The sequence below is a fragment of the Camelus ferus genome, chromosome 33 (assembly GCF_009834535.1).
Source record: "Camelus ferus isolate YT-003-E chromosome 33, BCGSAC_Cfer_1.0, whole genome shotgun sequence".
NCBI classification, from domain to species: domain Eukaryota; kingdom Metazoa; phylum Chordata; class Mammalia; order Artiodactyla; family Camelidae; genus Camelus; species Camelus ferus.
In genome coordinates this window covers 10,820,900-10,833,467 of record NC_045728.1, presented here as the reverse complement: position 1 = coordinate 10,833,467, position 12,568 = coordinate 10,820,900, and the positions used below count along the sequence as shown (strand labels likewise).

Genomic DNA, 12,568 nt, shown 5'->3' with positions numbered 1-12,568 from the left:
GCACATACACACACGGAGCATATGACCTCATGCGTGTGCGCACACACATACACCCATAAACCTCTCTCATACACACACAGAGGACATAAAAACTCTTGTAAAGAAACACATAAACCAGCACAAATTATCATTACAGTGCAAACTGTGTACATAAGTGCCGAGGGGTTAGGAGTAATGGAGTGATGGGAGATGGGAGAGGATAATGGAGCCATTTCCTGCGAAGGGTGTTTCTGAGCAGAGCTGGGGGGTGAGGTGGGGGGGTGGGGAGGTGACCTCCAGAGAAGCTACCTAGTGGCACTGTCTGTTCCCTGTCCCAGGCTCCCAGGGAGCCAGAGACCCTTCCTAGTTATCCCACAGCAGTGCTGAGAGGTGGGGGTTAAGGAATGTGTCTGCCTCCCCTCTTCCATCACCATCCCCTCATGACTACCCACTTTCAGTTCTGACCTAGAGGCCCATTATCTGACTCCTGGGAGGCAAAGAGGGTTGGGAAGGGTGCTGGGGCCTGGGCAGGGAAGGGTGCTGGGGCCTGGGCAGGGGCGGGCACAGGGGAGCAGGGGCAGGGGGCTGTCATCTAAGTTCCCCAAAGGCCCATCCATCAACTGAGCGGAGATAATCAGAGTGCGCAACCGGCCCAGGACACTGATTACTCTCTGGGCACCGTAAACACTGGGAATAAATCTGGGAAGGGGCCGGGTAGGAGGTGTCTCGGGAGCAGGGCCAGCCATCCTGCCTGGGGAGGGAGAGGCAGCTCATCCATCATTCTGAGAGATGCAGCAATCTAGGCCAATGAGATCAGGACAGTTTGGGGGCGGGGGAGGTGGGCAATCATAATAAAATAATCCAGTGCAATGTGGCTGCTCCGCTCAGATCTTATTTATACTCGGGGAGAAGTCTGTCCCTGCCTCTGCTCCAATTTTTACCTAGGAGCTCCTGCAGAAGCCTCTGCCATTGACTCAAAACCCTCAAAGGAGGCCTGGCCTAGAGGGCAGACAAGAGGGGCTTGAAAGTGGCTTGGCTCGAGAGCGCCGTGGGCATCACGGACCCTGGGGCAGGCAGGCTCTGTGCAGAGCTGGCCCCTTTGTGCTGATGAGGCAGTCCGTAGGTCTGCATGGAGGTCAGCCGGGTCTTAAGTCTTCCTTCCCGCTATTGCTTCCAAGCACTTCCCGGGTGCTGGGCAGATTCCAGCGCCAGGAACTGATCACACAGCTCTGGCCTGTGTCTGGGCCGCAGAGGCCGCACCGTAATTCAAGCTAACGGAGCATGGATAATCTAGAACAGCGGAGGGTCGAGGAGGAATTTCTCTTTGGCATTGAAATATATCAGATGACTGTTTTGCAGCTGAGTTACCTTCCTAATTAAGCAAGGGAGTTTGTGAGGCCTGAGCCCACGAGGTGACCTGCAGGGTCAGGGTGTGTTGGGAGGAGCCCTGGCCCCAGGTGACCCTCAAGAGGACAATCCCCACGTGGGCCATCAGGAATCCACCCATAGCCCTTAGCACAACACTGGGAAAAGGTTTAGATTTTTCTGCTCCCACGATCCTCTGTCCTGGGACAGTTCCCTACCCCAGCGGCAAGGCAGCAGAGGCCTCTGTCCCTGGCTCCCTGTCCTGAACCTGCCTGGGGCAGAGGAAGCACCAAGCCCTTTCATCCTAGAAGATCAAAGCAGTCAGCAAAGGTGAACACCCTAAATCTCCTCCCTGCCGCTCTCCCCAGGTAGAGGCCCCTCCCTTGCCATCTTCTGGGATCTCTGGGTGAGGGCAAGAGAGACGGGAACCTTCCAGAAGCTTAGGATAGGCCCTGGCATAGGATCAGCTTGCTGAGCCATGGACCCACCCAGGATCTGGGGCCAGCCTGGGAACACCTGCTGGAGGCAGTTCCAGACAGATTCTCTGAGAGGAGCTATTACACCTGCCTCTAGTCTCACAATGAAACATGGCAAGAAGCCTCCAAATGACATCAGTGATGCCCAAAGGCTCAAGGGATGAAAGAATGATAATGTCAAGATATTTCCCTCCAGCAGAGCCACACTATACTCCCAAGACACAACAGTGACTGTAGCAGGGTGTACCAGGAGCTTAATGATTATACCTCCACTACTTGTATGGTATCCAAAGGATACAGTAGTAACAGCTGCCAAGACTCTCTGATGATAAGCGCTAGTAACTCCCCAAATGCTCCACGGAGGTATCAGGTTATTCCGGTACCATCAAAGAAAGCAGGAGGGTAGGTTATAAGATGCTACACAGAAGGGTGGGCATTCTGGAGGCAAGGTTCCGAGTTACCCCAGGCTTAGTAAGCTCTCCTCCCTCCGTCACCCAGAAGAGAGGCAGCTTAGCCAAGTGGTAGGATCATGAACACTGGGCCTGACCTCCTGAATCTGAACTTAACTAGCTGTGTGACCAGGGGCAGGCTACCTAACCTCTGCTTGGGCTTGGTTTCTTCGTAAGTTAAAAACAGGGAGATGTATCTTCCCCAAAAAGGAGGTATTGTTATGAAGATTGAATAAGTTATTAAACGTAAGATGGTTGACAACAGTGTCAGAGTGCCCAAGACCTCTTGATAACAGTTTGCTATTATTATCATCATCACTATCCCAACAAGCAACCGTGTATCCACCGAGCACGTACTACCAGCCCACGGTGTGGCCAATCCTGTGCTAGGGGATTCCAAGCCCCATCAGCAATGGACTCTATCCTTTTGAAGCTCTCAGTCTTATGAAGATAAAACTCAGGCCCCAATAACTATATTGCAAGATGCAGAGTGGTTATTGCCTCAGGTAGCATGGATGAGGCGTGGGGTGGGAGGGCTTTGAGATGACAGAGGATATCTCTAGCTCAGGGTGGTTCTTAAAGGCTTCATGATAGAAGTGGCTCCCGAAAACTCAGTATTTAGATGGGAAGAAAGGGAGATTTAGGGGGAACAGCATGTGCAAAGGCACTGAGGTGAGAGAGTACGGGGATGGAGGGGTGGGTAGCTGCCATGCAGGGAGGGGTGGTGGGAGCTGCGCCAGGGAGGGGGGAGTCATCAAATGCTTGTGAGCCTGTGAGTGTCTTTCTCAGGTGCATTTTTGGTATATTCATCCAAGAAGCAGTGTAGGCAGATTGGAGCCAGAGAGCCAGAAGTCAGGGAGAGAGGGGAGCCCGGGGCTGCTGCAGCAGTCCCCCAAATGAGGATGTTGCTACAAGCCTCTCCCGCAGTGGGACCCACATCAAGTGGCAGCAAGGCTGGCTTGGCTCTGAGGCACCTTGTCTACTTCTCCTGACCTAGCAGCAGATAGCATTTGCCCAGGAGATACCAGGAGCGAGGGAGGGAATGCCTGGGGCACTGCTCTGGGTCAGAGAATGGAACCCATGGAGGCAGCTTACCCACCCACTTGGGGCTTGAATTCCAGACAAGCTGCAGGGCCTTACAGGGGAGCGTCAGGGCCCGGTACAGCTCTACAGCCCCCTTTTCTCCAGAGCAGGTCTGAGTCGCACGTCTGCCCAAACAGATCAGCGGGCGCTCCCAACTCCCGCTGACTCATTTGGCGGGCGCTTATGTGCTGAAGTGTGGGCTGGCCTGCATGACCCCTGCATGGCGCACACCAAGTGTCTGCTCGCTAAGAACCAGTTCCTCCGGCCCGGCGCTCTCTTTGCTCGACAAGACTGAGGCACCAAGAAGGGCAAGGTTTCTATGGCCCTCATCTTGTTTTGCATGGTGATATCCTTGAACCCTGGTAGTATTCTGGTGATGGGTTGGGATGGAGGGTTGCAGGGCAAGAAAGATAAAGCAGGGGTGTAAGGTCCAGGCAGAGAGGAAGCTGGCTGTCAATAGGCATGAGAATCTGCTAAGAAAGAAATAATTCTGTTTCTGCTGGGAAGAACCCCAAGATGGAACCAATGCTCCATCACAGCAATTGTGGGCAAGTTACTCCACCTTGGGGAGAGGGGTGGGACCAGGAAGCCCCTGCCAAGGCTGCCAGCTGATGAAACTGCATCTATAGGGGATGAAAAATGCTTCTGCCATGGGGTCCCCAGGTCTCTACCCTCACCTTTGGACAGAAAGATGGGCTAAGATTCAGGCCAAGGCCACGGGAAGGACTCTAGACTCCACCTCTGCTGCTCAGACATGGCTCTCAGGGTATCCCCAGTCCTGTGGGTGGGCCTGCTGTCCCCCAACCCCGAAGGCCCTCCTCCATGGAATGATGATTTGCTCAGCTGCTCAGCTGCTCCACCCAGAGAAGGCAGACCCCTAATCACAGCCCTGGGGGGAGCTGTGTCCTTGTCTCCTTAAGGCAAAGGGCAGACCTGAGGGTCCAAGTGGGCAGGAGGGACTCCATGTTTCCAGGTTTGGGGAACACGCACTCCAGGAACGTGAGGGTAGGGGTGGGGAGGGAGGACCCCACTTAAGCCCATAGATCAAACTCAAACTCCCAGTGGGACATTCTTGTGTTCATGGCCACTGGCCTGTTTTGCTGCCTGGGCCACGCCTGCAGCTGTGTCCCAACGGAGCCACCAAGCCAGCGGAACTAATGTCCTCTAATGAGATCCGGGCTAGCGTGGCCGGGCGGGTTTTATTGTCTGTGGCTTGGTAATGAGACTCCTCATAAACTGGGAATGAAACTGGGGTCTGCGTGGACCAGAGAGGGGTGGGGGTAGCCCAGAAGAGAGAACTGACTGCCTACCAAATCTCATCCCCCTCCCACTCTCTGCTGCTCTATCCAGTCCACAGTGCTTTCCCCTCCCCCTCGCTGCTGCTCCATCCAGTTCACAATGCCTTCTGAGCATTGCCCCGGGCCGGGCCAGGCCCACACCCTGGCTCTGTGCCTGCCAGTGCCTTGAGGCTCTGGGCTCACACCTCATGGGCCCTGCCCATGTCTCAGGCCGGATCCCTGGGGATGATGCTCTAGCGTCTGGAAGGACACGGATCCCTCCCAACCCCCTCACCCCATGCTGTTCTGTCGCTGGGCATCTTGTGCTCTGTGCCAACCCGGGCTCTGTGGTCAGCTCCCACTGGGCCACCCTCCAACCTTACCCTCAACTTATCCCTCACTTCCCCAGGGAGCCACCATGCCCTGGCTTGTTGTGGGGGAGAGTATGAGCTAGTGGTTGCTGGGGGGGTGCGTGACGAGCTGACCGGACACATTCTGTCGTGGCCTGGCTCAGCCTCTCCTGCATCTGTCCATCCCAGCCTACTTCATCTTCCTTATCTACTAGATGTGGAGTCAGAAGGCCTGGCATCTAAGTTGCCTACACTGGCATGAGATGGTCAGCAAGGTACTAAAACTACACCTCACTTTCCTCATCTGTAAAATGGGAGAACTACTGATACCCTTCACATGGGGTTATGGAGAGGATTGGCTGAAACTAGGAGCAGTAAAGAGTGCCATAAACATTATTCCTATTATTGGCAAAAGGATTCAGTCTGCAACAGGAGAAAGAGAAGGGGTTTTCTGCCAGGGAGGAGGGCATGACCCAGGGAGGGATTTTCTACCTCTCGGGCTGTACTATCCTGCCGAATGAGATGGTACATACAGTGGACTGCAGGGAGATGGTCCTGTGGCCTGCCCTTCCCCCAAACGTGGAAGTTCACAGGAAGGCAGGGGCTGAGTCCCGGGCCCTCCGTGCCAGCCCCAGGCTGCCGCCACAGCCAGAGCTCCAGATGGGCAGTGGCGCCCAGCTGGGCCCCAGCCAGGGAACGGGGCGGGTGCCGGGGAGGGCCCTTGGTGACATGCTGCAGAACAAAGGCGGCCCAGCACCTGCTGCTTGGGCAGTACATGACCACCAGGGCTGGGCTCGGGCCACCCGAGTCCCCGGGGGCTGCTGCAGCCTTTGCCATCATTTCCAGGTGGGGAAGGGAAGTCGGCAGTGGGCAGGGAGCTGAGAGGCTCTTTCTCAAGGGGGTGCAAAGTTGGCCCTGCCTGGCTGGCAGACACAGAGGGGGCCAGGACCACTCAGAGGAAAGGTACAGAGAAGAGGACTAGCTACCACTACTGCATATTAATCGCATGCCTGGCAATGCATGGAGTGCTTTTCACAAATCACTGTCTATCTAATCTTCACAAACCTCCCTTGAATGCTGTATTAGCAGAAACCCATTTTACAGATGGGAAAACTGGGGCCTACAAAGTGACTTAATCAAGTCCAGTCAGCTAGCAATTGGTAGGGCTGGGATTTAAACCCAGTCCACCTGGCCTCTCTTTGCTGTTTTACTCTGCTGGGTGGCCAAGATAGGGTGACCTCCAGGTTGTGGGGAGAGGGACTACCCTCTTGGCTGTGACTCTGCCCCTGAAGAATGTGAAAGGCACAGATCCCATAAGCCCCTGAGAACTCACAACTCTTGCCCCCTCCCCCACCCCAGGATAAACCTTGGGATTATCCATCGCCTTGAAGAGTCTACAGTCTGCTGTCAGGAAGACTTTCTTTGTGCCCTTCTTGGGTCTCTCCTATTGCACTGAGTTCATCTCTCCTTGTGGATTGGGTCAGGGTTCGCAATACTAGATTTGATGTGTTTTCGCCTATCATTTCCCTCTCGCCATCTCCCAGCTCCAAACGGCACAAGAGAGTCCAGAGCTTACAGGGTTAACTGGACTAAGGGGTGTTATCGCCAGCTCAGGGCTTTCCCTCTGCAAGGTGATCCCTGCTCAGATCTTAAGTTACCTCCTGCCCCAGCCAGCACATCTGCTGCTGGCTCTGCAGACCTGGTCTCTATGGAGAGGGGCGGGCATCATGGGGGAGAAACACTTGCCAGCTGGACTTGGGCACAGGGGCCTGGGCCCCCAGGACGGCCCTCTTCCCTACTCCATGCCCCTCATTTCCACTTCCCTTTCCAACAAGGAGGCTCCCACTTTCTGCTGCATGAACTGGGATGCCTACAGACACACGTATGTTGCCGGCCTAGGCACGCATATGCTTCTGCAGGGCTGTGCACGGAGGGCCAGAGCCCCCAACCCATGCTCCTTTTTAAATGCCCAGAGTATACCACCTTTCCCCCAGCTGATCCTTTTCCCCAGGTATTCATGCAGGCATGCAGCAAGCAAAGATACATACCAAAGTAGTAGCTGAAAACCTATCTCCTACGACCCTTCCCAGGTGGTCAGGAATGCTGAGAAGCAGGGGTGAGCCAGGCCTCAGTTAATACCAGGTTCCAGTGCTACTCTGTTTGCCAGGGAGACAAAAGGAGGCTGACAAGAGAGAGAAGTCTCCCCAGATGAGCATCTCCTCATGAGGATGCAGAGGCCCCAGTCTAAAGTTAGGGACAGAGCAGAAAAAGAAAGCAGTGTCCAGGCTTCTCACCCTCAAAGGACGTGACAGCTTGCCTTGGAAGGAGCTGGCTAAGGGCAAATCCTAGGTCTCCTCCAAAGGCACCCTCACTGATACTCTGACATAAATACAGGCTCAGAGCAACTCATAAAATCCTAGCTGGAAGGCCATAAGAAATCAGCTACATGTGGACATACATTTGATGTTTATCCGTGGTCCCAGTCCCATGGTGACCCACAGATCCCAGTGCACGCCCCTCCTTGTCCTAGTCCCCATGGGTCTGCACGTGCACAGTGAACTGTAGATAACCAACACGTGCACACACAGTCTTGCACACCTGTGTGTGCATCCAGTCTATAGTGAAGGTGAGGTAGTATGCAGGTTGTCAGAAATAGTACAGCCTAACTCCCACAGCTGGCTAAAGTCCATTTGAACTTGGCCCACTGGCTAGCATTCAAAGTTTAAAAATAAAAATCAGCAAAACAGGTGAATATACAGACACCTGCTCTGTCCCCTCAGTAGGTAGGAGCCATTCAATTTACCAGGCTAATCAGGAAAATCGAAGGTATATTCACACCTCCCTTGGGTATTTTCTGTTTGTGCTGAACAATGAACATTAGTCAGCTGCTAAACAATGGCGGTATCATAGCCACAGCAACTGGGGCTGACCCTCTGCCCACCCGCCTCCCCAGCCTGGCCCACTGGCTCAGCAGTCAGCACAAGGGTTCTGGCTAGAGACCATCCTGGCAGCATACAACTGGGTCCTGGTTCAGGCCGATGAGGTGGATTCATTGTGCAAAGCTGAGCGCCCGAGAAGGGAATGGATAGCACAGTTCTGGCCAGCATCAAGCAACAGGGGGCTGCCCATCCCACAAACACAGAAAGGCAGGTCCCGAGACCCCCTTGAGGCCACTCAGCCCAGGCTGCTGGGCCCAGGCTCTGCAACATCTCCTCCACGGCTCCAGCCTTGACTGTTCGGCCTTGAATCTGATTCGGAGACACTCCACAGTGCGGCCTCCAAAACGGCCACTGGGATTCCCACTTATCTGCACTGCAAACCCCAGGCCAGCAGAATTGGTTTTGCTATAAGGTCCTGCCCAGCAAGCCTGAGCACACCACTCTCCGTGAGCAGTCGGGAGACAGGAAAATAACCCAACAGTCCTGACACCTCGAGTTTTGAAGGAAAGCACCATGACAGCGAGTTCTGCACAGGCTGCAGAGAAGGGGTGTGCTGCGGCCCCGACAGGTCTTCCGAGGGTGTGCATGACACCTGGGGTGTGTGTTCTCTTTCCAGACAAAAGGTTTGGGGAAGCCAATTAGGGAGGGTGTGGTGTAGGTGGGACACCAGCTCAGTGCACCTGCTTCTGAGGCAGGCTCTCTGCCTCCCCTCCCGGGCTCCTCCTGTCCCTTTGGAAGGCAGTCCCCATGTCCCACTGGCCCTCTCCTCTTAGTGAACAGGCAGGGACCACAGATTGTCATCTTAGAGGCTTGCGGGGCCTCTCCATCCTGCCTAGTAAAGTCTGTGTTGTTAAAAACATACTTCTGTGTTTACACAGCAATAGCCAGATTTGGAGTGTTTTGAAGTCAAGGGCCCACCACCGCCACTGCGGGCTCACCCCCCCCCCCATCGGGCTCCTCTCCTCACCCCTCCATGCTCCCTGACACAGCCCAGGAGAACCCAGAAAAGAGCATCAGGCTGGCACATCCCCAGAAACAGCAGCCAGCAATCAGGAGGCTGCCCAAGGGTGGTGGTAAACGGGGTGTGGGAGGGCAACTTCTGGGCCCACCAGCCTCTGTCCAAGTGTCATATGGGCACTACCACATCCACCTGCCTCCCTTCACAGAGGCAGCAGGGGCACTGGGTGGAGGAGCTTGGCTGGTCAGGGAACTTTGGCTTCCCCACCGAATGACGCTACCCAGCCATGACAATTATGATCAATCAAGGAGCGCTTATTAAGTGCCTCTCTGAGCTGGGGTTCCTTCTCTGTGTCCCACCCCCTCAATCTGGATTTTTGGTGGGGGCAGTGTCCACACCTGAGCCAGGTGAGAGTGTCACTTCCCTGCCCTCACTTCCTGAGTGGGATGGAAAAGGGCAGCCCTCCAGCCCCCCCAAAGAAGGGAGGGAATTAACTAGATGCACCGCACCACCACAAAGCGGGGGAAGAGAGTAACAAAAGGAGGGGAGAATATGGGGGGTGGGAGTTCACTCCCTCTCCCCAAACCTTCCCGCTCTTTGTCCGATCTGGGATTAGGTTAACCCCTAGTATGCCGGACTAACCAGGCCCCAGGAAAGCTGCCCTTTTGCTGGGTTCTGGGTATGGGCAGTATGGAATTGAAGGGTTCCCAGAAGCCCAGTGGTCGGACAAGTGCTAGAGTCTGAGCTTCCAGTATCTCCTGCCAGCTTCACAGGAGGTCCAGTGTGAGATCACTCACTCTCAGCATAGTCGCCCTGCTGGTGAGGGACTCAATCATGCCCCTTTTTTAATGGGCAGTGACGTCTGTGTGTCCTGGAATTTACCCCACCCCACCCCCACACACCTAGCAGGGCAGCGACCCCCCCCCCCAGGCTGCTGGGGGCACCATGGTGCCAGCTTTCACAAACCGCTTTCGGTGTCAATGGCCACTCTGAGACATTTGCGGAGCCCTTGCAGTGAGCTGGCTGCAGATGAGGTATAAAGGTGAATGAGGCCAGGTTCCTGCCTTCCGAGAGTGCAACCCTGCCCCACAACTTAGCAGCCAGTCTGGCCCCTCAGGTAACAAACCGCCCCCCCGGGGTCTGCAGCATAGCAGGTATCTCTTTTCCGTCACTGCCGGCGGCGCAGCTGAGATTTAACATTCTTGCCCCAGCAGAGCTGGTCTCCGTACTCCCACCCCCTATTCTGCCACCTAAGGCCATGGCCACGTGCTCCTGCCAAACCCCCACTCTACCCACTATCCCAGGCCCCACCTAGCTAGGGTGGAAGGTCGTCTCAGGTTTCTTCCACGAAGGCTGGAGGAACCCTCCCAACCCCCATCCCGACCCACGCTGGTGTCGCCAGCCACCGTGGGAGCCGGGCAGCTTCCCCAGGGACACAAAGAGTTAAATCCAGGCGAGGGGACTCGGTCGGATTTGCCTCCTAAACGCATTTTCCAGTTCATTCCCCAACACAATACGCCCGGGCCGGTCCCAGCCTCCGCCCCCACCCCACCCGTCAGAGGGGCCACCGCTGGCCACCCCCGGGGTCGGGCGTCGTATTAACCCCTCGGCCGCCAGCATCTCGAGGAAGGACACGCGGGGCACGCTCGGGAAAGTGGGTCATGAAGCCACCTGGCTGGCACCAAGCCCGAGGCACCTTCTGCGGGGAGAACCCCCCCAAACTGGAATTGGAGTTCCGAGGCGAAGACCAGCCCCGCGCAAGGCGGGAGGTTGCGATCCCGCGCGGCCCGGGCCTCACCCTCCCGGAAAGGGACCGCAGGTGAGCGAGAAGCCGCCGCTGCTGCAGGAGCGGGCTCTCGGCGCCGGTGGTGGGGCGACGCGGTGCGGGAGGGGGCCCGAGCTCCCGAAACCGTCTGGCAGAAAGGCCGGCGAAAGAAAAGAAGCCCCCCTGCTATCCTTCAAGCCCACAGCCCCACCAGCTCCGAGACTGACGCCCTCCCCCTGGGGCTGTTGTCTCGTACCCCGAGACGGTGATTACCGTGATTATTTTGCATTGATGTAACATGCAGTGTTTCCAAACTGCTTCCCGAGCTGAGAGCTGGTTATTAAATAAATAGAACGCTATTACATATTATTATTTTGTGTGTGTGGAAAAACTGCGCGGAGAAAGTGCTTTCTTGCTACATTGAGACGTGCTCCTGACTGCTTCCCTGCTGGGCAGCCTGTTCGGCTCCTCAGCCTCTCTCCTCCGTGCCACCCGCACCCCCCTTACCTAAGCCGTGACCCAACTTTTCTGGCTCCTTTCACTCACTACAATCCAGACGTGCCCGCCAGCCAGCTTCCAGCTCTGGGGAGGCAGTGTATGGGGGTAAAAAAGGCAGAGGCAGAACGCGCTTACCTGGGAGGAAGAAGGCGGTCAAGCCGAAAGCGAGTCCCCACCAGCGTCCGGCGGCGCCCGCAAGCCCCATCCGAGCCATCGGGGGCCGGGGATCCGGCGAGAGGGGCCGCGAGGAGAGCGCTCCTCGCGCTCCAGAAAGCAGCCTGGAATCGAAGGCGATCCCTGCTGGCCGGTGGGCGCTCCGAGGATCCAGGCCAACCTCAGCCGTCGGCCGGGCGGGGTGGGCTGGGTAGGATCTGCGCGGCCGCAATCCGGGCCCCGGGCCGCCGCCGGCTCAGAGGCTCGGCAGATGCCCGCCGCAAGTTGCCCGAGTCATGCCCCCTTTCTCCTCCTCCGCTCTCCTCGCGCCGGTCCCCGCCCTCTCCTTCCACGCAGAGCCGGGCTGGGGAGAGGGACCCACCCCCGGCGCGCCCGGCTGCCGGGCTGCGCGGCGCGGGCTCCCGGCCCCCGGCGCGCTCACACCCTCCCGCTCGGCTCCAACTTGAAGGCGTCCATGGCCGGCCGTCCTTCGAGGGCGGCGGGCGGGTGGCGCGGTGGGCTCGGGGCCCAGGCGGCCGGCGCGCGGCTAGGCGGCCGGCGTCCCGGGCGGTCGGGCGGTGAGGCTCCGCGCGAGGAGAGCCGGCCGGGGACGCCGCGTCCCCGCCGCGCCGCCGCCGCTCGCTCTGCCGGGTCCTGGCGATCCGCAACAATGTGGAGCTGCCCGGGCGCCGAGTCGAGCCGCGCTCCCTCCTCTCCCTCTTTCTCTCACTCGCCGAGCTCCAGCCTCTCAGCCGCTCTCCCCGTGATGTCAGCCCGAGAGGGAGGGGTTAGCGTTAACCCCCTCCTGGCTCCCACGCGCGCCCGCGCTCGGCCCCGGCCTCCGCCCCGCCGCACACACCTTCCGGCCCGAGATAGAGGCGGGTCCCCGGCGAGGGCCGTGGGGTCCCGCTCCGGCCCGCTGGCTCGGGAGATGCCCCTTCGACCGCCTTTCAGCCGGGCAGAGGGCGGGAGGGCTAGCCGGCCTCCTCTGCGCTGACAAAGGGAGGCAGTGACCCCTAGCGGCCGGCGTTGGGGGAGAAGCTGCTCGGCGGGGGTGGAGTTAAGACGCGGTGGAGGCGGGGCTGTGGAGGAGCGGGCGTGCAGTATGGAGAATACAGGACCTAGCAGTGTCCGGGCCGAAAGGGCTTCTACAGGCCCTCTCCTCCAACCCTGGCCTCATTTTACAGATGAGGAAACAAAGGTCCAAAGAAGAGTAAGGCGAGTCGCCCAAGGGTCCAAGAGCAGAAAGTGGCAGGGCTCGGACTAGAACCCAGTA

General features: G+C 57.6%; 1 protein-coding gene across 1 annotated transcript in view; it reads right to left on the bottom strand.

Annotated features, from left to right (window-relative positions):
* Nucleotides 1-12,180, bottom strand: part of NECTIN1 (nectin cell adhesion molecule 1) — a 65,664-nt gene extending 53,484 nt beyond the window's left edge. Inside the window, exon 1 of the mRNA XM_006175284.3 lies at nucleotides 11,275-12,180. Coding sequence (XP_006175346.3) covers nucleotides 11,275-11,353 — 79 coding nt within the window. The 5' untranslated portion in view covers nucleotides 11,354-12,180. The remainder of the gene's footprint in view (nucleotides 1-11,274) is intronic.
* Between the last annotated feature and the right edge of the window lie 388 nt (nucleotides 12,181-12,568).